A 25234-nucleotide genomic window follows, 5' to 3' on the forward strand; every position below is an offset into this window, starting at 1 on the left:
ACAAAAAACTTCAAGTTGAGAGAAATTAATTTTGTCTTGCAGGCTCCTAAACTAGAATTGAATTTGGCTAGAAGAAAAAAGTTAGCTGATATTACAGTTTTTCAAATTGGTTTTCTTTGGCCTCATGAAGAAACTGCTGAAGAATAATACGCATAAGAACTAATAGAAACATATAAATTCAGAAAAAAAATATAATCTAGGGCTATATCCACTACCATTTGGGAAGTGGGACGCGTTTGCAACGATAGTGACTGGTATATTTGAAAAGAACGTTGAAAGACAAATCAAATGGGATTTTTGTTTTATTTTTTAGTGAGAAAATTAGCATAAAAATCCTACATTGCTGATGAAACTGTAATTTATGCTATATAGAATACGAAAGGTCGTCGTTTGGGGGTGGCAAGGGCGGGGGGGGCAGTTGCCCCCCCGCCCCCAATAATATGGAGAAAAAATATTATACATCCCATGGCCTTTGACAATCCAGATATGGACCGCTCTTGCCCCTCCAATAAAAATTTTGGATATTCGCCCCTGGGAATACGGAGTAAAATGAAGAAATCTTATTATTTAATTAAATCAACCCAAAGTTTTTGAATAATTTTGCTTGTTAGAATGTTTTTAATTTGGCTTTTTATGAGCGACTTTTAAATTTAGTCAACTATGACTAGTAACTGCGTCGAAATTTGAAATAACAAAATAAGCCGTGACTTTCGAAATTTGTCAAGATGGAAAACTTCATCCCACCTGAGGATATAAAGGTCTGCGATCGAATTTATAATCTTTATTTACTTCTAAAGATTGACTTGGACAGTTTTTTAGAAGCACATTTTTAAACTTTTGGCTACTATCAGCTGTTTTGAGCCCCCTTAAGGTCTCACTATGTAATTTCTCCTAGAATTCATTAGGCCCATTGAATTTGGAAAGAGCATAAAAAAATCCTTCAAGTGATGTATTAATAATAATGATTTATTTTTAACCCACTATAAACAACAAGAAAAAAGTAGAGTAGGCTAGTGAATTAGCCTACAGGAAAAAAAACACAAGACAAAACAAACAAAAAACTATCAGATAGAACAAAACATGAGATAAGACCATGAATTGGCTGAAACTTTAAGATAGCAGACTTGGACAATTCTTCATGTAACAGAGCCAGTTTTGCTGTTATATATGGAACATTAAAATTCTGTACAATTTTTCTATTTGTATACCATGGTGGCAAATAAAGTAAAGATACTCAGCTTGGATATTTTTTTTTGAGGAAAAATTGAAACAAACCAGATAAAGATGCAATGGAGCAGTCACAGTAGGTTAAGTAGAGTTTTGAAACTGTTTTATGGTTGTATTTACTCCTGTTAGTAATGATTTTTGAATACTCAGTCTGGAACTTAAACTTAGCACCAGACACTGCATGCAAACAAAACAATTTTTAGATAACTTATAGCCTAATCAAGATTCCTAATCTTTTAATAGATTTAACAAAAGGTTAAATCTTTAGTATCAGCTAGTTATTTTTACATACTTACTTACTTAGAACTTACTTAGTTCCTTCTGAGTCATTGGTGGTGCATAGGGCGTCAACAAAGCCTCTCCACTCATCCCAAAGCAATGCTGCAGCAGTGATCTTCCCATTCAGGTATTAACGAGGTCTTAGCCATTGTCAGATCTCAATCAAAAATTTGCAGTATAGTGCTCTTTGGATGACCTCTTCTTCTTCTGCTGGCTGGTTTCCTGTTTTACGCTGTCCAAGGAAGGCAGCCTTCCTTCATGCAGAATACATGGCCTGAATATGATCACCTCTTCTTCCTCAGAACAGCAATAATGAGAGGGTGTCCTGTTCTATTCCGGATTTCAAAGTTACTGATTCTTTGTTATTTTTACATTCCGTTGTTATATAAAGCATGCTAAAGTTGGAAATTTGAGTGAATTGAAATATTCCTCATAGTTTTTTTTTTTGCAATGCAGGAATAAGCTTTGTTGCTCTTTGTTGAACAGTCAAGTACCTTCACATGTATTGGGGAGGGGGATACATAGGTCATGCAACATTCTAGGTGTAGATTGATCATGGCTTTGTGTAGTTTTTAACCACATATAACTTCCTAGTGGTGAATGTTTGTTTTATGAACCCAAGGGCTCAGTTTACTCTTGCAGCTTGAGCTTGTGTTTGGCTGTGAAACTGGAATTCATTGTCAATAATGACCCACATTGTTCTTCTCCTCACTTAATAACTCAAGGTAGGCATCACCTTCTGATATTGACCTATTGGGTTAGTGTATCCAAGATGAAAGACTTTACATTTTGAGGTTTTGAACTTCCAGCACCAATCTAATGCTCATTTAGATAATTAGTTCTAATTCTCTTTCAAGGCTTCTAAAATATTCACATCAGTTAATAGAATGGATCTGATGACCTTGATTCTGTCCAAAGATGGACAACAAAATGAATAAATGGGCTAATAAAAACAGAGTATGTGTTGTGCTATCTGCAGAACCTCAAGCTACCAACTGTGACATACCATCAACAAAGAAGTAACATGATAATGACCTACAAGTTGCTCAATTCTGATGATGAATGCTTATACCAGCATGCCATCTTCTACATCCACACCACAAGTCTCTGGTATTGTCTAAGCAAGACAACTCTGAATTCACCAACTATTGAGAGCTTCAAAGCCAGTCTCAACAAGGAATGGGTGACTAAGCCATGGCTCATGCAATGGGTTGATGTCCTGCAGTATTATCATCACTATTAGTGTGCACTGGACTTATTGCCATACGTATTAGTAGTCCATATTGCTAGCAAGTGTGACTTAAGGAAATGTTTTCCTGATTTTAGCCACTTTGGGCCTGTTGCAGGAGTAAGTAAGAAAGTCATCAATATATGGTGTCAGAGATTATTAGCTTGGTTTTGCAGCCATTGATGTTCAGAAATAATTTCTACAACCACATACAAGATGAGATTAAATTAAAAAAGAATAAAAAACAAGAATATTTACAGGCAGCAAAAATGAAAATGTAATGTAAATATTCATTGTTCTATAAAATCTGCAAATCTGATGAACTTGCAAGAATTTTTAAAGCAGTTTTGATTAATGAAGATTATTCCTAATTTGCTTTGATTATGCCTTAATTTAGGTGCACATTCAGAAAGGTAATTTAGTTTAGTAAATTAGTTTAAGTAAAGGTAATTCGCAAAAGAATTGGTTTTCAGTTGTTGATCCATGTTTCAAAAGACCACAAGTGCAAGTGTTTTTTCCTTAGTAATAAAATTTCCAAAACCTGACAGTTTTTCACCACGACTTTCACATGGCTAGGTCTTGCTCATTGGAGAAGTTTTTAAAATTAGAATATGAGATATTCCAGATGTTTTTTCCCTAGATTCCGTCCAGGTCCAGCAATTGAGAATGTTTCTTCTAAAGTTCTTACAATGGAAGCAAACTTTGTTTTGTCTTAGGGTTAAAAGTTCTACCTCAAACAAGGGTGACTTTCTTGAAGATAGTCTCCATTGTGGAGGTGGTTATCCTTAGGCATAGAGTTAACGTGGAAAACCCAGGTTTGCTTCAAGGTGAGGAAATTTCTTCTTTATTACTCACAGAATACATCAAATTGACTTGATAAGAGGGGTATACAAATTCTTAAAAAGTTAAAAACTTGGGCTGACAAACGGAATAAAGTGGTTATTCTTGACAAATACTCATGGATATTTTATCTGACATACTCACTCATAAACTCATAGATTCAGATCCCACCAGTGATTTCACAGCAGAAATAAGATAAGAACTAGGAACTTCAAAAAGTGAAAGGTTTATCATTCTACAGATGTATAATATTTGTTGTCCAAAAGGTTGCTCTGCTGGGAAATTTTAGGGTCTGTCAAAAATTCACGAAGAAGGAGTTTTTCTACGCCTCTTTGTGCCTTTGTGGCTTTTTATAGCTCTCCAGCTGCCGGAATAAAGAAATAATTGTCCACAATTTTCTGTCCCATTTTGTACATACAAAATTTGTTGATTAAAAATTCAGTTTGCCTTGTTGAAAAATTAGAAGATGTTGATATAAAAAAACTAAATTTTGGCAAGTTTTGATGTCATCTTTATGTATACCTCCTGTGTGATCAAACACAAACTTATAATTAAAAGAAAAGTAGAAAAAAAGAGACGTAATTATGGGTCTACCAATGAATACTAGCCTATTGCCTTTTTAAGCCACCTTTTACATAGTATATATAAAAAAAATATGCTCTGGAAAGTTCTCCTCTGAAGCCCTATTTTTGGTCAGTTTGTGGATGACGTTATTTCTGTTTGGGATCATGCACCAGTAGAGGTACTTAAGAGAGATAGATGTATGAAAAAAGCTACAGTTTGCCACTTAAAGGCAAACAATATTCTCACACCAGATTGGTCAACAATATCCTTCTACAATTGTATGACTACGTCACAACATTACATGACAAAGGTTATCCTGTTGACACGATCCTTCTGGACTTGTCAAAAAAATTTTATGAGGTTGGCCACAAATTGCTGATCACAAAACTCGAAGTTGTAGCTGTAGGCTTTCTGTTGCACAATAGATACATGACCATATCAGATTGGACCCAAGCTGGCTGAGTTTTTAATTCTGAAGGCGTTCCTCATTTTTCTCGTCTTCAACAGTCTTAACTGGTGTTCCTCAGGGTACTATTCTTGGAATGAGCCTCTTCAACCTCTATGTAAATGGTGTGCCAAGTCTTCCATTGAGCAACAAAGAGAGAAAACCCAATGAAGAAAAACATACAAGACTACGGCCAGGAGAGAGAAAAAAATTAAATAACGCGGATATTTTGCCTGTGTAAAATGAGGCGTCTTCAGCGCAGAAGAAACAAGGATAAAGAATAAAAAATAAACTAAAAAACAAATAAAAACCACCACCAATATTCATAAACTCTACTTGTTGCAACATATCCACATAGGTTATTGTCACTTATAAATTTACTTCTGTGAGAACACCAAAGCAACTGGATAAAATAATATTTAAATGGAAATGAAGTTATTGACACAATTCTGCTTGGTCTTGTATTTGATCTCGTTCCCTGGTGATTTTTTAACGTCTTAATACCCTCGTTAACAAACTGGTTCATTTTTGAAAGAATGTTAAAGATTGGATGAATATTTAAATTTCCTGTATCCCTATTTATTGAAATATTTGCAATCATATGGTTTTTTTTATTTCAATAGCCTCTCACACCCATTGAGTAAAACCTCTATCATTAGAGATGGCCATGATATCGTCAAATTTTACATGATGATCAGTATGGTAGAAAACGTGTTCTGCCAAAGTCGAAACAAAGGTTTCAAGAGGCTTGCTCAATTGCAGAGCTTGATGCTCAATAAATCTTTCAACAAATTGTTGATGAGTTCTGCCGATGTAAAATTTCCCCCAAGAACAAGGAATACTATAGACCCAACTTACCAAATTTTCCTTTCCAGAATTAAGGAAACTGCTTAATGGTCTTATTGACTGGAAACATGCATCAACGTTATATTTATGTAAAATCTGTTTAGGTTTTTCCCCTAAACCCAGCACATATAGCAAAGAGATAAAAATTTTAGACAAATTCAATTCCAAAGACTATAAAACTCTAATTATTTTAGATTATGTTTAATCCGTTTATTTTCTGTTATTTCATTTATGAGTTTAATTTAGTATGTGGGGATTATTCTTTGTATTTCTTGTTCTTGTGGGAAGCTTTACATTGGCAGAAGTCACCAACAATCTGTTGAAAGACTTATTGAGCAGTGCAACTCAATAGAAAAAGCTCTACAATTGAGCAAACCTCCTATAAATTTTGTTTCAGCTTTGGCAGAACAAAAATTTGGCGATTCCAAGGCCGTTTCTAATGATAGAGGTTTACTCAATGGACGAGGGAGGCTATTTTATAGCCTTTCAATTTGCACTTTAATGAAAAGAATACAAATGAATGTGAATTGTCAGTTTAGTATATATATATATATATACACTGATATTTAGTACTAAAAATGTTAATATTATTTGATTTACATTGATGACTTAAGCATAGTAGAAATATGTGATAAAGGTGATTTCAGCAGAGCTGTGGCAATCATCGAAAAAGTGAGACAGGAGTCGGTGTCTTCACTGATGACCATGAATGAAAAAAAGAGTAACATTTTACCATTTTATTTTTTTAAGAATTTTAACCCTACTTTTGTTCCCCCTGCCCCTGAACAACAAATTGTAAATAAAAATACATTACTAGGAATAACCATTACTTTTGATCTATAGTGGGAAGCACTCACTACAGAGTTGGTGAAGAGAGGCAACGCTAGCTTATAAATGATAAAATTAAAGACAAAATTTCGCGTTCCCCCAACCCATTTTCTGAGAATTTACTGTACTTTTACTAGACCGCTTTTGGAGTATGCTACCCCTGTGTGGCATTTCGGCTGAACTCTGGAACAATCTAACCGCATGAAAAGAATCCAGAAATGTGCTCTTGTTGTAATTTCCCATGGAACTGAAATTCCGTATTCTGAACTATTAGTTAAATTGTAGTTGGTTTCGCTGGAGCGAAGGAGGCTGAAGCCGAGTATGGATTTCGGCAAAAAATGCCTTGATAATAATAAACACCGTGATATCCTTCCCTCAGATTTTATCCCTAAACGACCACCAAGGGTTGTCGCGGGACCAGTCCCAAAGTTGCCAAAATAAAAGCCAAACATTTGTGGTACAATAGAACGTTTGTTCCCAGTTTCGTGAATGAGTACAATGTTACCCTCTAAAAAGTAGCATCTTTATTTATGTTTATTAGTGTATTTTTATGTATTAATATAATGTATCTTTATGACACATTGCCCTATGATATGTATTTATGACGCAAACCGTAATTTAGCAATTGCTATGAAAGTGGTTTTAGAATAAAATGATTTGATTCATTGATTGATTTACTAAAGTTATGAAAGTAAAAACTTTTATTATTTTTTCAGTAAAGTGCAAATTGTGCTCTGGCCTTGGGGCTTTGAGCACTACTCATATTCATTTCTTCTCGTTTTGAGTTTGACTCGGTTATTTATTGTAATTTCTGTTCGTTTTGAGTTTCATTTATTTATCAATGCTGATTTGTGGTAGTTTCACGCTTGGTAGATTATTTGATTTTATTTCTTGCTCATTTTTGGTTTAATGGAGTTCTTTACTTTTCTTTGAACATTTTAGTTATTGGGAAAAGTTTTTTTAATTAATTGAAATAAAAAATACATGTTTGCTGATTTTTCAATAAATTGGGATAGAGGAAATTTAAATATTGACCCAATTTATAACATTCTTCTAAAAAATGAACCAGTTTTTAAAAGGGAGTATTCAGATTTAAACAAAATCAACAGGGGACAAGATTAAATACAAGACCAAGGAGAATTGGGTCAATGGTACCAAACAAAAGGATTATTTCACAAAATTTCAAAAATTAATTTCACTTGCATTTTATATTATTCATCCAGTTGCGTTGGTGTTGTGATCGAAGTAACTCCAATAGTGACGGTGACCTATGTGGATCGGTTGAGACAATCGTAGTTATTAATATTGTTGGTGTTTCTTTTTATTTTTTTTTAGTTTCTTTTTTTTTATCTTAGATTCTTCTGCACTAAAGGTGCCACTTTATACAGGCGAAATGTCCACGGCGTATCAATTTCAGTTTCTCTTTGTTGTTCTTTGTGATGGGTGGCCAGTTCGGCTTAAGATCTTTCATTCTTCTATTGAACTCACTCACTCTTTATGAAGACGTTTCAAAACTAGTGGGTAGAGCTGATATACGTTCTGATAGCCCGAAATCCCTAAAAAGTAGTGTCGGATCAAAACGAAAAGCATACTATTGGAATCACATATTCGAAAATCACATACAGGAGACTGGCAGTCCCCTACCTTGAACAAAAAGAAAATAATTTTTTTTTAAATTGGTAGCACTTATGTGTCCTCTTTTTTCTTCCCGTTTTATTTTTCAACCTCGTTAGCTTGGAACTGGAACAACGTAGAGAGCTGTTTAAGAACTCGTTTGAAAGGAAGTTGCAATATCTAGTGCCTTTTGTAATTAACAAAGAATAAAATTTAGAATATAATGCATGACAAAAAAAATGCATCTTCAAGCACAAGCTGACATAACTCATGTATCTACGTTTGACACAAGTGATATGATATCGTTACTAATTGATTCTATTACCTCATCGTCAAGCATGGTTTTCAAATTTCAGTTAGATCAAACGGTGTGCGTCTAAATGAACCCCATTTAACTGAATCTCGTTCAACTCAACCCACTTAACTGAACCCCCATTTAAGAAAATTTTCGTTTAACTCAACCCCCCCTCAACTCAACACCATGCAAGTCAACGCTATTAGACTCAAACCTTTTAGCTCAACCCTTATTTGAGTCAGCTTGTTTCTTGTTTCAACTTGCCTCAACTGATCCTTATTTAGGATCCTTTGTCCGAGAGGGCAAGGGTTTGAATCCTAGTGTGCCCAATTATTTGGTTTGGGATGGGTGTCAGTGGTGTGACTCTGTAAGCTCAGTCAGAGTCGACCCAGCTCTAAATGGGTACCCGGATAAATCTGGGGAAGGCAAACAGGAAAGGTGCGTGAAAGTAAAGGATGGGCCCCAACCCCCATTGTACTTCCTGGCTGAATGGCCTAGAAACGGAGATCACTGCCGGTAGGGACTGTAAAGTCCAATGCCTTATTCTTTACTTTTACTTTTTTTCTTATTTGACTCAACCTCTGTGAAATTCACCCTCATTTAATACAACCGTATTTAACTCAATTCCCATACAACTTAATGCCCGTTTAATTCAACCTCCATTCAACTCAACTCCAATTTAACTAAATCCCGATTAACATAACTCCTATCCAAATCCATCCCCGTGCAAATCAACTCTCGTTTAATTCAGTCGTCGTGCAAATCAGCCCTCATTGGGCCCAACTCTATTTGACTCAACTCCCATTCTACCCCATTGCTGCTACCATGGAATTCAAGCCAATTCAAGTGAATTTCAAGTGTTTGGGACTTGGGCACGGACAATTTTGCTAGCTTCAAATAAAATAGACAAAACGATAATTTTACCTGAGATGGAAGGGGGGGGGGGGGGGAGGAAGAAGAGTCTTGCGTCAAAACAGCATTAAAAACTTACAAATAATTGACCAATGAATAAAGCACCACAGTCGAATGTAAAATTGTAATAAAAAATACCCTCCACGAATATGTGGTGTATGGGCTTGACGTGTATCTTTCGAATGAAGAAATTCAGCTTGAGCTACTAGATGCATCAGGACGGTTAGTAGAACCAGCAGCTGTAACTAGACTTCGACAAAAGAATGATGGTGATCTAGTGGACAGTAAATCTATCCTGATAAGCAGCTAAAATGAGATAAAAGTTGTTTTGTATCTGTACAGCCAAAAAGTTTGGTACAAGCAACACAAACCATTCCAGTGCACTATTTGTCGGATGCATGGCCTTACCAAAAATAACTGCAAAGAAACGATTCCTGCATGTCCACAATGTGGAGGAACGGGTCTGAATCAAGATGCTTGCACAGCAGGAACACCATACTACAAGAATTGTTGAATAAAAGATCTTAAGCCGAACTGGCCAGCCATGAAAAAAAAACAACAAAGAGAAAAATCTCCGTGAAAAATGCAAAAACAAACGAGACTGCATCCAGTGGAGAGAAATAAACCAAAAATGTAAAACAACGCGGATATTTATCCTGTATCCGAACAAGGCGTCTTCAGCACGAAAGAAACACAAGAGGAACAAGATAAAAAAAAAACAAGCTAAAACTAAAAAACCAATAAAACTACCACCTAAAAAAAAAAATATATATACAATTGGCGCAAAGATCCACGTAGGGAAAAGATGCTATTATAGAGTTACTTCACTGAGGACTCCAGAGTAACTGAGGAAAAATAAAAAAAAACTGGAAATTACTTTAATTATTCTGTTGCGAAATCCTAACACGTGTTCTAAAAAATGCTGCTTTAGAATACATTCCAAGATCTTCAACCAGCATACACTACGCCAACCCAAAAAGACAAATTAAGTATGGTGGAACGATGATTGTAAAAAGGCCGTCAACGAAAAACGCAAACTTAGAAACAGGTTTCAGAAATTTCCTAGCAGAAAATCTTATATATCTCCAAAGAGCAGAAACTAAAGTGGAAAAAGTATTCCTAAATGCAAAGAGATCAACATGGAAGAATTTTTCAAAAAAACTAGACATCTACAGCCCACTGTCAAATGTCCACAGCTTCCTCAATCAAATGGCAGGGAAAAATACAAAAGATGGTATTATACTGACATTGCAGCATAACATCATTCTTCTTACCAGTAACCAACATAAAGCGGAGGCCTTTTAAAATATTTCGAACATCCAACCCCCATTACATTTCCTCATCTCACCCCGCATATTTGCAAACTCCACAACAAAACCAGGCCAAGGAGGAACTCTTGGAACTATTTTCAGAATGAGAGCTAGTCGAAGCTCTGAAGGAAGTGAATGTGGACTCAGCATATGGAGAGGGTGAAATAAGTTACTTGATGTTGACTAATTCAGAGCCGAGATTGAGAAGAGCTCTAATTGATGTATACAACGAATCCTGGAAGCAAAGTGCTTCTCTCAAAACTTGGAAGAATTCAATAATTACTCCAGTAAATAAACTGAATAAACCACCAGAAAGGCTATCTTCTTACAGGCCTATATCACTCTTACCCGTCCTGGGAAAAATTATGGAAAAGATGATAAAGAAAAGGCTTGTATGGTTTTGCAAATATAATGGCCTCTTTCCGCAACAGCAGTGTGGTATTAGGAAAAGCTTCAACGCAATTGATTGTATACTCATGCTGGAGGAGGCTATAAAAATGCTAAAAGTCAGAAGAAAGTCCTCATAGCAGCATTTGTTTACTTCGAATCTGCTTTCGACAAAATATTAGACTTTCCAATGGACTTTCCAGACAAATTCATCTGTTTCATCTCTGATTTCCTTAATAGTAGAACATTCAAAGTGAAGATCAATGAGGCTACATCCTCTATTTGTAGAATCCATCAGGGTTTACGGCAAGGATCGCCATTTAGTTCACTTCTTTTCCTCCTCTTTCTAGCCGAGCTCGAATTTTCAAGTGAGAGTATAGTGCTAGCAACCTTTGCAGATGACCTCACCATTTGGGAAGTAGGAGACAGTGAAGCATTTGGAAAATTAAACACTGCCCCGAAAGAATTAGTTCAATTCTCCAAGACATTTGGAATGAGTGTATCAGCCCAAAAAACAAAAGCGATGATGTTCAATAATAAAAATATTTCCACTCCAATGGCTCAAATAACTATTGGAGGAGAGAGACTTGAATTAGCCAAAGAATGTAGATTACTTGATTGAAAATAGACCATCGATAGACTTGGAATAAACAAGTAGAGGTAACAAAAGAGGTCTGCCTGAAAAGGATTGTAATTCTAAAAAGACTTGCCTCTACAAAATGGAGAAATTCACCAACTGTATTGGGAACTTTTTACAAACAATATATAAGGCCAAAAATGGAGTAGAGTATGGGATAGTTGCTTGTGGCCACACCCAAAAATAAAAACTTTTCGAAATTGGAAACTATCCAGAACATGGCACTCTGACTGGCTCTTGGCTTGTACCCACACACTTCTAGTGATCGTACCAGGAAAAAAGGAGTTGTCCCTATGAGCTAGAGAATAGCCAAAGCCACTTAAATATTATACCAAGATCCAAGCCTATGGGGAGCTGCACCCCATTTTCACTCTATGTCATGGGAGCGCTAGGCAGCAGAATAAAATCGAGATTGCATCATGACAAGCTTTTTCAGCACTCTGTCCAAACTGGTCATTGGATAAAATTCAGCTTGATTCTTTTAAGTTTCCTCCTCCATGGAAGTTTTGCCAACCAAATGTCTGCCTTAAGCTTATACAAGACAAAAAGGAGAATATCCCACATCAACTAATTATGGCACTAAAGGCGGTCAAAAATAAACCTCCCCATTTTAGCAAAGTAGCAATCTTCTCGGATTCTCAGACTGCTTTTAAACTAATGAAAACCTTAACCTGGAACGCAAAGGACACTGATTTGCAGGAGGTAAGAGAACAGCTTGATTCAATAGAAGTGGCTTTCCAGCATATTCCTAGCCATGTAGGCATCACTATAACGAAAAAATTGACATTCTTGCCGCAGAGACTGCAAAGTCTATCAACCCACAACTTGCTCAAAATCCTTCAATCGCACTTAGAGATGCAACTAGAAACCGTTATCCTTATAGAAAGCCTCCTCGTGCTCTCGTTCCAATTTTCAAAGAGCCTGAAATAAATTGGGCCTACTTTAAAATAAAAAGCTTAGCAGTAATACTGAAATGAGAGGAATTTAGATGGAGGCAGTATAGTGAACCAAATTGTAGACTCTGCAACTTGACTGAAGAAACTTTGCAACAGCTTCTCTTTGAATGCATTGCAAGTACTCCTGGAATTTATAAACTGCATAACCTATCCCAAAATTTTAAACTTCCACTAGATATTAACCTGATTGTTGATGTTCCCTTACCAGCTTTCACTAAAAAAAAGTTTTACAGAGACGCAATTGATGTGTTAATGAATTTAGATGTTCTTTGAGTGAGTGACTTCTTCCAAAGTATCGTAAATTTAAAGAAGGGTTGACAAGCAGAAAAAAGGGAGGGTCCTGTCGCAAGAGCCGTAGGGGTACCTGCCGTGTTTACTCTTAAATTGCTGGGAAATGGTAGCAGGACCCTACGGTTTCCTTGTTTGGCCCTCTTAAAAAAGCCAAATTAGTTTTCTTCCCTCCCTCCCCCTTGGAAGAACATAAATTCAAAGCCATGGAGGAGAATCCACCATCTTTGAAGCCAGAAAGACAACAAATGATGGAGTCCAAGTGATTTCTTACGAAGAAGAAGGAAGGTGCATTTGGAAGCCGAAAGGAGCCAGTTTAGGATTCCAGATGCTTTTTTCTTAAGAAGAAGAAAATTATTTCATTCGGGTCAACTTTTAACACTTCCAACAAAATAGGCTGAATTACAGTTTATAGGTATATTTTTGATTTAATGAGGGTTGGCCTGAATGAGGCTGATTTGAATGGGGTTGGTTCGCATGAGGGTTGAGTTAAATGATGATTAAATTTCATAGGGGTGAGTTAAAATGGGACTGAGTTGAATGAAGGCTGAATTGTACGGGGGTTGAGTTGAATAGGAGTTCAGTCAAATGGGGGTTGAGTTGCTAAAGGAATGAGTTAGATGGAGTTGAGTCAAATAAAGGTTGAATTAAACGGGGATTGAGTTGCATGGAGGTTTAGGTGAACGGACTTGAGATGCACAGGGGTTGAGTGAATTAGGGTTGAGTTGAATGGGTTTAAGTTGAATGAGGGCTGAGTCAAACGGGAATTGTGTTAAATGGTGATTAACCTAAACATGGGTTTGAGTTGCAAGGTGGTTGAGTTAAATGGGTTCAGCTGTAGGGGGATCAGTTAAATGAAGGCTCAGTTGCACGCGAACCAGATCAAAAACTGCGTCTTGGTAACCGGTCAAAATAATGTGTGTGGGAAACGTAACCTGTGGGAGCAGTGTTGGATTTATGATGTCACTTTTGACTGGTTTCTTTGATGATTTTGAATCTCTCTCTGCTATCTTAAGGTAGCTGCTATCTTAAGGAGCAGATCTATCAAGGCTCGACTATCTAATGTTCTACCGGCCTCTGCTGGACAGTAAATCGCAGGATTATGACCAAAAAAGCTCTAATGATCCTTGATAGTTAAGTTAAATTGTTCAATTATGGCGCGCAGTACAGGCTTACTAGTGCCAGTCAATTGTGGAGCAGATACGCCATGCAGGCTGACAAAGCTCAGTTTTTGCAGATTCTTGAACAAACTTAATTTCCATATTCAATGAAACTGACTAAGATGGGTTCTCCCAAGTTTATTCCGGTTATACATTAAAGTTTTTTATAATCCTTGAAAATCCCTTTCCAAGCTTTTCTCGAGTTTACTAGGTCTTTTTGTGCATTATTGCCATATTACTGAGATACAAGAGGCATAAGTCTACTGCCTTGATGCTTCTTAAGAAATTAAAATAAGTAAATGGCTGTCCTCTTTCTTTTGATGAACATGGTTTCTACTTGTTTGCAAGGGCGGATCCAGGATTTTTTGTTCTTTTTTTTTGGGGGGGGGGGGGTCAGATAGGTTGATCAGATAATCTTGCGTTAGGAGCAAGTTTAATCAACGCAAACTTGCGTTAATTAAGTAAATCACACTACTTTAGACTACGTTAGGGGGGGGGGGCTCGCCCCCCCCCTGGATCCGCCTCTGCTTGTTTGTGACATAAAGTTGAAATTATTGTCCTTGTTGTTACTTTAAAAAGGAATTAGATATGTTCATTTAAATTCAAATGAATTTTTTTGGTTTATTCTACAACCACTGGTTTGATACGATCTCCTTAAGAAAAAAAGAAAGCACATCAGTGCTACCAATACAAAAATGCGAGTTTTCTTTGTTGACCATTTTTACAGGGTTCTAAGGTCTTTTTTGAGATTCTAAAAATCTCTTTTTGTTAGTAAAAGCTACTCTTCAGGTGATTCTGAATGAAATTAACTATTTTCAAAACCGCGTTACAAGTGAATCTTTTGTCACAAGACAGTTTAAGACGATTTCTTAGGTTTTGGTTATTATTAGGATGAAAGAATTTTAATCGGTTGCAAAGACATCTGCAACGATTACCTAAGAAAATAGGTGAATTCACAGTATCAGGCCATCAGCTATCCTGTTAATAAGTTTGTTGCGCATATGCAGGTATACAAATAACAAAAATATGATATTTTGAGTCAAATTACGGTTTAACTGTGAAATCAAATGGGGAAAATTTCCCCTTTTTTTGCTAAATACGAAAATAATTTGTGTCATATTTATTCATGAGCATTTTAAAACAGTCTACGGTTGTTTCATATAATTCATTAAAAAAAAACTTTTTCCACAAAATAAGTTTTTCAAAGAAAAGTAAAGAACTCCATTAAACCAAAAATGAACAAAAATAGAATTAAATAATCTACCAAGCATACAACTACCACAAATCACTATAAATAAGTAAATAAAACCCAAAACAAACATAAATTAAAACAAGCAATCGATTCAAGTTCAAAACGAGCATAAATAAATATGAGTAGGGTTCTAAACCCCATGCTTTCTAAAAGCCAGAATATAATCTGTACTTAACTTTACGTAATAATTTCTGTTTATTTTAAGTTTTAATGTTGCTCATTACTTTCAGTTTGAAAAACTTGTTTCTTTTATTTAATTTCTGATCATTTTTTAAATAATTCTGAGAAATCCGGGACCCCCTGCATGGAAAATTATCTTCCCCTATGGAAAATTCCTCCATGGAAAATTCCCCGAACCCCCACCAGAAAAATTCCCTCCTGAAAACGTCTGGATACTTCCCAATAACCAATCCTATAAGTAAACAATGGGCAAAGTTCATAACTTGCAGCCCTTTTCCCGGGGACTGTGAGGGATTAAGTCGTCTTCAAAGACATATTTATTAGATTTTTCTACTATGCTGAACAAATGGTTATCTCAAAGTTTTGGTTCGGTGACTTTGGGAAAAAATGAACGTGGAAGGGGGCCTAGTTGCCCTCCAATTTTTTTGGTTACTTTAAAAGGCCACTACAACTTTTATTTTCCATTCGAATGAATCTTTTCGCGACATTCTAGGAGCACTGGGTCGATACGATCACCCCTGGGGAAAAAGAAACAAATAAACGTGCATCCGTGATCTTTCTTCTGGAAAAAATAAAAAATTCCAAATTTTTGCAAATAGGAGCTTGAAACCACTACAGTAGGGTTATCTGATACGCTGAATCTGATGGTGTGATTTTCATTAAGATTATATGAATTTAAGGGAGCATTTCCCCTTTTTTCGAAAATGAGGCAAATTCTCTCAGGCTCATTTTTCTAAGGTGAAAATTTTCTCATGCGTAAAACTAAACTTGATGAAACTTATATATTTGAAATCAGCATAAAAATCCAATTCTTTTGATGTATCTATTGATATCAAAACTTCGTTTTTAGAGTTTCAGTCACTATTGAGCTGGGTCGTCCTTACTTACAGTCCGTTACCACGAACTGTTTGATTGGCTCCGGGAAAAAAAAAAAAAATGCAAAATCCCACTTCTCTGCAACTCGACTTGTGCATTTCTGAAGTTTTTATCACGCTTCTTACTGTAATTCGAGAACCTTCAGATATTTATTTTAGAAATATTTATTTCAACCCTATATCATGGCAGCAGGGATAGCTGCAACCTAGTAAAGAACAAAAATTGGCCCATAGTAATAAAAAAAGCGTTATAAAAATTTAGAGTCAGAAAAAATACTATTTTTAGTTGATTCAAAACTGGTAATTGTTATTTCAATTAGCCTTAATAATAAAAATTTGTAACGAAAATGTTAACCAGAATTTACCGTTTGGTGGCCGTGATAGCATGAATACTGATGTGACTTCCAGAGATTAGCACAAATTATGCTACCACACTAGCAAATGTATAAATATTGCTAGTTTTCAATATGTTAAAACTAGGCTACTCCTTTTTTGGAATCAATCCGTTTGGTTAGGTTGCATAAAATCTTCAAGAATTGCTGTTACCATTTGGTTGAGAAGGAGATCTAATGACTTCCAGTCATCATTTCTAGGTTTGGAGACTAATTCCGCGTAATATTTAACTTTTGGCTCTGTTCCACGTGTTCTCAATGTGATGATCAATCCTGTGATGATCAATCCAGTGATGATCAATCCTGTGATGGTCAATCCATTCTCGAAAGAAAAGGTGATCATTTCAGGTGCGTTGCTTACCGGAAGGACGGCCTACTTGTCAGGTTTAGAATCGTCATATCGAGTTGCCAAGTCCGGAATAGGGAGGGTGGGGATGGTTGGTCACATTTTCGTTCTAATAGAAAGTTTAGCCAAAGTATGAAGGCCAGAAGAATGGTTTTGACATAGAAAGATGCAGCATTCGTTGTTCTAGCTTCTTTGATATTTTTAGATTTACGCATCCATTATTTTTTTTTTCACAAACATTTTTAACAGGTGGGGAGGTTGGTCATGGACATGGGGTAGGTTGGTCACAAAACGAGTCATCTTTGCTTTACTTCTGAGACCTGACGCAATTACAGTAGTAGTCTTGTTTCATTTACAAGGTGTATATTTTGCTTCAAATAAAAATTTTTCAACTTCAATTATAAACTGTTCAGCTTTAAGTACAACAAAACTGAAAAATATATGACTTATTCAACTGAGTACTCCCCAAGACAAACGTCAAACACTAGTGCTTTCACAGCACGTTCAGTTCCTCCAAAGGTCGTGGGAACTGGGAGCTTCAAAACAATATTACTTTGAGGGACTAGAGCCTCGTCAGTTACTTATGGGAAAACAAATTTCCATGTTGGAGATTTCCTATGAAGGAAGGTCACAACATACCCCTCGCTCGTTTCTTCCTTCACTTCACCTGAAAAGTATTTTTTCTTCTTCTTGCCGACAAATGCCACAAGAACGATATCACCCACACTGATTTCTTCCTTTTTAGTTGGAATCTCATCCTTATTAGCATCAAGATCCGAGTCATCGTCCAAGACCATTTCTCTTTCACTATAAGAGCTCGTATCCGCTTCTGCGAAAAGTGCCCTTACTTCTGTAGTCTTTGCTTGATCTACTGGTGTTTCTCATCCCACTAGAAATAGGCTTCCCAATTTTTTGTTTCTTCTTAGCTGACAATTCTTCAATCAAGGCATTTTTAATTGATGTATCTGTGAGAACTTGAGATTTGTTCTTCTTTTATTTGATTGCATCAGCTTTTTTTGGCGGAGCTTTTAGATAGGGACTTGCTGCTTCTGGATTAGTAGAAGCAGGCACTAATGCCAGAGGAGCTTGAGAAGTTGTCAAACACCCTAGTTCAGCCTCTGAAAGGCTCGACCTATCTTCTCTATCAATCGTATCGGACACAGTTCTTTGTGAAATATTGGATGGCTCGGGTCTGTCGGTTACATCAGCGGCTTGGAATTCCTCCTCCCCGAACACATGGTGATCCCAGAGCCAGATTCCAGCAACCCTGAATCCAGAGGTGATATTCGTTGGAGTCAAAGCACGAAGAAAGGTAGTTCCAACTAATTCCGCAACGTCATAGATAGAAATGGGTTGTCCTGGATTCTTCGTCATCCATGTGTCACAAGCAGCATTGTAGTATGAATTGAATGGGCTGTAACAACTTCTATCTAGTGGGTGCAGTTTATGGCTTGTCTGGGGTGAAAGTTAACGCAATAATTTTGGGACTTTTTTATAAGCTCAAGTGACTCAATGGTAATATGACTGGCGTGATTGTCCATTAGAACTAGCACTGGTCTGTCAACGCTTGGCTTGCTACGGCAAATAAAGTGCTCCAGAAAAACAACGAAGTTCTCTCCAGTCATCCATCCTGAGGAATGAGAAACACCCACACTCCCTGGCGGAAATCCCTTCATCATGTGTGGGAGACACTTTAACCTTGGGAAAATCATGAAACGTGGGATTATATTACCTTGAGCTGACACAGCTGTACACATGGTAACTAGTAAGCCTCTTTCTCCAGATGTAATCCTGCCAACTTGTTTCTTTCCCTTCTCAGCAACTATTTTTCTTGGTTTCTGAACCGTAGTGGGGCCAGTCTCGTCCACATTCTAAACACCACAAGCAGCAAAACTATATTTACGCAACTGTTCGTCGTATGAGTAAAAAAAGCATTGACTACAGGTCTGTTAAAAGCAGTAGCGCTTGCAACATTTGTCGCTTCTGGAGATCTAAGAGAAAACGTTGGGTTACGCCGTAAGAAGGCCCAGAGCCAATCCTTACCAGCTGTTCTAGCTTCTTCCCAATGACATATATCCTTACCGAGTTTCTCTGCAAACTCAAATGCCAAGGTTCTAACTTCTTTTGGTGACAGTCTGTGGTGAAAATGGGATGCTCTGACAAGATATTGCTCAAGACTTTTCTCTTCTTCAGCCATGAAAACTATGCACGTTTTATACCGTGGCACAAACTGCTCTAGCTTAACTTTACTAACATCAGTTGCACTTGTACGACCTTCTTCAAAGAATTTCTGGGCATAGCGTTTTAGAGTCGAGTGGGGGATATCCATCTCGCGTGCAATGATGGCAAATTTTCCACCTTCCAGCACTTTTTAAATGATAAAGATCTGCAATTTAACTATAAAGCACTATAAAGAAAGCAACTTTAAAAGCTGTATGATTAATAATATCACCACATCCAAAACGGAAGAACATATTTTTTGTAAAGATTTTGTAAGTATTTTTGTATAGATTTTGATAGGGTATACTGAATCGTAATTGAACAAAATGTCACTTTGTCACTAGTCTTTGTCTGTAATTAATTAAAAAAGCTTTTTCCACAAAATAAGTTTTTCGAAGAAAAGTAAAGAACTCCATTAAATCAAAAATGATATAAATAAAATCAAATAATCTACCAAGCGTCAAACAACCATAAATCAGCATCGATAAACAAATGAAACCCAAAATAAACAGAAATTACAATAAATAACCGAGTCAAACTCAAAACGAGCAGAAATTAACACAAGTTGGGCTCAAAACCCCCATGCCTTCCCAAGGCCAGAACATAATTTGCACTTTACTGAAAAAAAATATAAATGTTTTTACTTTTATAAATTTAATAAATTAAATAATATTAAAATTTTGATTACTAAATATCAGTATATGTATATTAAACTGACAATGAACATTCATTTAGTGTTTTCCAGGGAAAAAGAAAACAAACTATAAAGTCTTAAAAAAAAAGAAAAGATTTAAAGTATTATTTTCTTTTTCCCTAAAAAGACTATGTCAATATAAAACGAACAGAAATTAATTAAAAAAACTTTTTCCACAAAATAAGTTTTTCAAAGAAAAGTAAAGTACTCCATTAAACCAAAAATGAGCCAAAATAAAGTCAAATAATGTAAAGATCTGCACTTTTGGAAAAAAATTGAATTTTCTTCTTTTTTTCACCCAGTGGGGCAGGTTGGACAGTGCACCTTCAAAGTGACCAACCTACCCCCCAAAAAAATGCCCAACTTCAAAAAGGGCTCACTCGATTGAAAATTGAAAGGGTGAGTGCCATTTTTAGTATTTGAAAGTGATTGTAGGGAAACTAACCCCTCTCTCACGCCGACCATTTCCCCAAACACATGCAATCAAAATTTTGAGATATCAATTTTGTCTAACGGAGTTAAAAGTTCTGGAAATTACGTCTTTGAGGATGATAACCCCCTCAGAGCCCTCAGGGCAAGAGTTGTAAGTTATGCCCTGGGGGCATATAAGGTTTTTATAGAAAGTATTGTCATAGTAACTTCAAAAAAACGCATTTGATTGGAAATTGAAAGGGCTAGTGCCCTTTTTAATGGTCGAAAGTGATTGGGGAGCAACTTACCCTGCTCTAACGCTCACCATTTCCCCAACACACCCAATCCAAATTTGAGATAGGTATTTTGTTCAGTGTAGTTGAAAGTTCTGGAAATTATTTCTCTGGGGGTGACAAACCCCCAAACCCCTCAGGGCAAGGGTTGTAAGCTATGTGCCCTGGGGGTATATAAGGGTTTTATAGAAAGCACTTGCGCAGAAACTTAAAAAAGGGTTCATTCGATTGGAAACTGAAAGGGCTAATGCCCTTTTTAATCGTCGAAAGTGATTGGAGGGTAACTAACCCCCCTCTCACGCCCACCATTTCACCAAACATATCCAATAAAAATTTTGAGATAGACATTTTGTTCAACGTAGTTGAAAGGTCCGGGAATTATGTCTTTGAGGATGACACTCCCCCCACAGCCCTCAGGGCAAGGGTAATTAGTTATGTCCTGGGGGCATATAAGGTTTTTTTTATAGAAAGCGTTGTCGTAAAAACTTCCAAAACGGCTCACCCGATTGGAAATTGAAAGGGCTAGTGCCCTTTTTATTAGTTGAAAGTTATTGGAGGTCAGCTAACCCCCCTCTCACGCCCACCATTTCTCCAAACACATGCAATAAAAATTTTGAAAAATACATTTTGTTCAATGTAGTTAAAAGTTCTGGAAATTACGGCTTTGAGGATGATAATCCCCTCAGAGACCTCAGGGCAAGGGTTGTAAGTTATGCCCTGGGGGCATATAAGGTTTTTATAGAAAGTATTGTCATAGAAACTTCAATAAAAACTCATTTGATTGGAAATTGAAAGGGCTAGTGCCCTTTTTAATAGTTGAAAGTGATTGGAGGGCAACTATCCCCTCTCACACGCCCACCTTTTCCCCAAACACATGCAATCAAAATTTGTAGATATCTATTTTGTTCAATGCAGTTAAAAGTTCTGGAAATTAGGTCTTTAAGGATAATAACCCCCTCAGAGCCTTCAGGGCAAGGGTTGTAAGTTATGCCCTAGGGGCATATGAGGTTTTTATAGAATGCGTTATCGTAGAAACTTCAAAAAGGGTTCATTGGATTGGAAATTGAAAGGGCTAGTGCCCTTTTTAATATTCGAAAGTGATTGGAGGGCAACTACCCCCCCCCATCTCACGCCGACTATTTCCCCAGACACATCCAATCAAAATTTTGAGACATCCATTTTGTTCAATGTAGTTGAAAGTTTTGAAAATTAGGTCTTTGAGGATGATAACCCCCCCCCCCACATCCCTCAGGGCAAGGGTTGTGAGTTACGCCCTAGGGGCATAAAAGATTTTTATAGAAAGCTTTGTCGTATAAACTTCAATAAGGGCTCATTCGATTGGAAATTATTAAAAAGGGCCCTTTTTAATTGTCAAAAGTTATTGGATGGCAACTAACCCCCCTCTCGCGCCCACAATTCCCCCAAACATATCAAATTAAAATTTTGAGATAGCCATATTTTCAACGTAATTGAGAGTTAAAGAAATTAGGTATTTAAGGATGATAACCCACAGTCCTCAGGACAAGGGTTGTAAATTATGCCCTGGGGACATATAAGGTTTTTACAGAAAGTGGTGTTACAGAAACTTCAAAAAGGGCTCATTCGACTGGAAATTGAGAGAGCTAGTGCTCTTTTATAGTCTAAAGTGATCGACGGGTAACAAACCCCCCTCTCACGCCCACCATTTCCCCAAACACCTCCAATAAAAACTTTAAGATAACAATTTTGTTCAACGTTGTTTAAAGTTCTGGAAATTAGGTCTTTGAAGATGACACCCCCCCCCACAACTCTCAGGGCAACGGTTGTAAGTTTTGCCTTGGGAGAATATAAGGTTTTTATAGAAAGTGTTGTCGTAGAAACTTCAAAAAGGGCTCATTCGATTGGAAATTGAAAGGGCTAGTGCCCTTTTTAATAGTCGAAAAAGATTAGAGGACAACTAACCCGCCCTCACGCCCACCATTTTCCCGAACACATTCAATCAAACTTTCGAGATAGTCATTTTTTTTCAGTGTAGTTCAAAGGTTCAGAAATTATGTCTTTGAGGATGACAACCCCCCCCCCCCCACTGCCCCCAGGGCAAAGGTTGTAACTTATGCCCTGGGGGCATATAAGGTATATATAAAAAGCGTTGTCGTAGAAACCTCAAAAAGGGCTCATTCAATTGGGAATTGAGAAGGCTAGTGCCCTTATTAATAGTCAAAAGAGATTGGTGGGCGAATGCCTCCCCCCTTGCCCATCATTTCCCCAAACACTTCCAATCAACATTTTTATATAGCCATTTTGTTGATCGTAGTTGAAGGGTCCAGAAATTATGTTTTTGAGTATAACAACCCCCCCCCCCAACCCTCAGGTCTAAGGTTTTATAGAATGCGTTGTCGTAGAAACTTCAGAAAGAGCTCATTCAATTGGGAACTGAGATGGCTAATGTCCTTATTAATAGTCAAAAGCGATCGGAGGACGAATACTCCCCCCCCCCACGCCCATCATTTCCCCAAACACTTCCGATCAGCATTTTGATATAGTCATTTTGTTGAACGTAGTTGAAGTGTCCAGAAATTATATTTTTGAGTATGAAAACCACCCCTTAGCCCTCAGGGCTAAGATTGTAAGTTATGCCCAGGGGGCATATAATGCTTTTATAGAAAGCGTTGTCGTAAAAAATTCGAAAAGGGGTCATTGGATTGGAAATTGAGAGGGCTATTGTCCTTTTTAATAGTCGAAAGTAATTGGAGGGAGAATCATCCCCGCCCCAGGCCCATCATTTCCCCAAACATTTTCGATCAACAATTTGCTATGGCCATTTTGTTCAACGTAGTTGAAAGGTCTGGAAATTATATCTTTGAGGATGACAACCCTCCTCCCTTAGCCCTCAGGACAAGGGTCCTAAGTTATGCCCTTGGGGCAAATAAGGTTCTTATAGAAAGTTTTGTTGTAGAAACTTCAAAAAGGGCTCATTCGATTAGAACTTGAGAGGACTAATGCCTTTTTTATTAGTCGAAAATGATCACAGGGCAAATATACCCCCCCCCCCATCATGCCCATCATTTCCCCAAACCCTTACAATCAAAATATTTAGATACCTATTTTGTTCAGCGTATCAGAAGTGCCAGGAAAATATGTTTTGGAGGAATAAAAAATCCCCCTAGCCCTCGGGGCAAGGGCTGTAAGTTATGACCTGGGGACATATAAGGTTTTTATAGAAAGCGTGGTCGTATAAACTTCGGAGGGGGATCATTGGATTGGTAATCCTATGCTATAGTGCTCTTTTTAAGATTCAAAGTGATCGTAGGGCAGCTACCCCTCCCCCCCCCCCACACACACACGTCGTATTGTCCCGAAATGCATCTAATATAAATTCTGAGATAACCATTCTATTCAAAATAGTCTAGATATCATATAACAAGGCTTTTGGGGTTGAAACAAACCCCAGAGATTAGGTGCAAGGATTGTAAGTTTTGCCCAGGGGGTATTTAAGGTTTTTATGGAAGGGATGGTTGTTTAGCTTCAGAAGAGGCTCAGTCTTTCTCCCTGGACAAAACTGTCAATATAAAACGAACAGAAATTAACTAAAAAAAACCTTTCCACAGCTTTTCATAGAAAAGTAAAGAACTCTATTAAACCGAAAATGAACAAAAATAGAATCAAAAAATCTATTTAGTGAGGATTTTTTTTTCTGAGGGAGTTTTACTCGAAGATTTTTTTCCGGGGTGGGGGCTTACACAAAAAAACTCGAAAAACGCATACACAATTTTGTTTATATCCATTTTTGTTACGTTTTTACGAGTCAGACGTTTTACGTTAGTACGCTAAAGCTTTTTATTGTTTTAAAAAATAAACTTGTGAGACAGATTCAAACTTTAGCGTAAAGGGCGAGGCGTTGAGGAGGGGACAGCCCCTTTCATATACAGAATAATTTCTGCTCGTTTAAAGTTTTAATGTCGCTCCTTACTTTCAGTTAAAAAAAAATAATTTAATTTCATTTCTGAACGTTTCTGAATTAATGGAGTTTTGATTTTGGCTCACCGTACATGAATAATTAAAACAAAATTAATTTTTTTTTTTGCTAAATGGCTTTCTCGAAATTTTGTTCTGACATAACTATACGAATTAACTTACATAACGAACTTATATATTCGTATGTTTTTATTACGTATATATGGGATTTCGCTCCCTAGTCAATTCCTCACCCTTTACACTAAAGTTCAAACTTTGTTCGAATCACAAACCCCTGAATCGCAAAGGCCGGTTAATTAGAACAGGTAGTTCTTTTGAAAGTTCTAAAAAAAAACTTTAGCGTAAAGAGCGAGGAATTAACTTGGGGGCGAACCCCGTCATATACGTATTAAGTTCTATTTTTTTTAAGTTTCAATTTGGCTTCTTGCTTTCAGTTGAAAAAAAACTTGTTTTTTTATTGAATTTCTGATCGTTTTTTAATAATGCTGGTAAATCTGGCGCCCCCTTCATAGGAATGTCCCTTCCCTTAAGGAAAAATCCTCCATGAAAAAATCCTCCTTCGTAAACCCCTCCTCCGACCCCCCCCCCACTAGAAAAAAACTGCTCCTGAAAACGTCTGTATACTTCCCATTAACCAATAGGCATACTATCAGAGGCAACGCTGTAGCATTGCCCCTGATAGTAAAGGCCATACGGCTCCAATGTTTTATTATTTATTATTTTTTTTTTTCCAGAGGCACTTCATATGGAAGAGGTTGTCGTAGAAACTTCAAAGGAGGCTCATTCGATTGGAAATCGAGA

General features: G+C 36.9%; 1 protein-coding gene and 1 pseudogene across 1 annotated transcript in view; one reads left to right on the forward strand and one right to left on the reverse strand.

Moving 5' to 3' along the window:
* Positions 1–666: 666 nt before the first annotated feature.
* Fis1 (Mitochondrial fission 1 protein) overlaps positions 667–25234 on the forward strand; it is a 45695-nt gene continuing 21127 nt past the window's right edge. The window contains exon 1 of the mRNA XM_089104701.1: positions 667–758. Within this exon, the coding sequence (XP_088960827.1) occupies positions 726–758 (33 nt within the window). The 5' untranslated portion in view covers positions 667–725. The remainder of the gene's footprint in view (positions 759–25234) is intronic.
* Positions 17443–18618, reverse strand: LOC148941610 (uncharacterized; annotated as a pseudogene).

The sequence above is a fragment of the Artemia sp. Qi Xiang Cuo genome, chromosome 18 (assembly GCF_049724085.1).
Source record: "Artemia sp. Qi Xiang Cuo chromosome 18, ASM4972408v1, whole genome shotgun sequence".
Classification (NCBI taxonomy): domain Eukaryota; kingdom Metazoa; phylum Arthropoda; class Branchiopoda; order Anostraca; family Artemiidae; genus Artemia; species Artemia sp. Qi Xiang Cuo.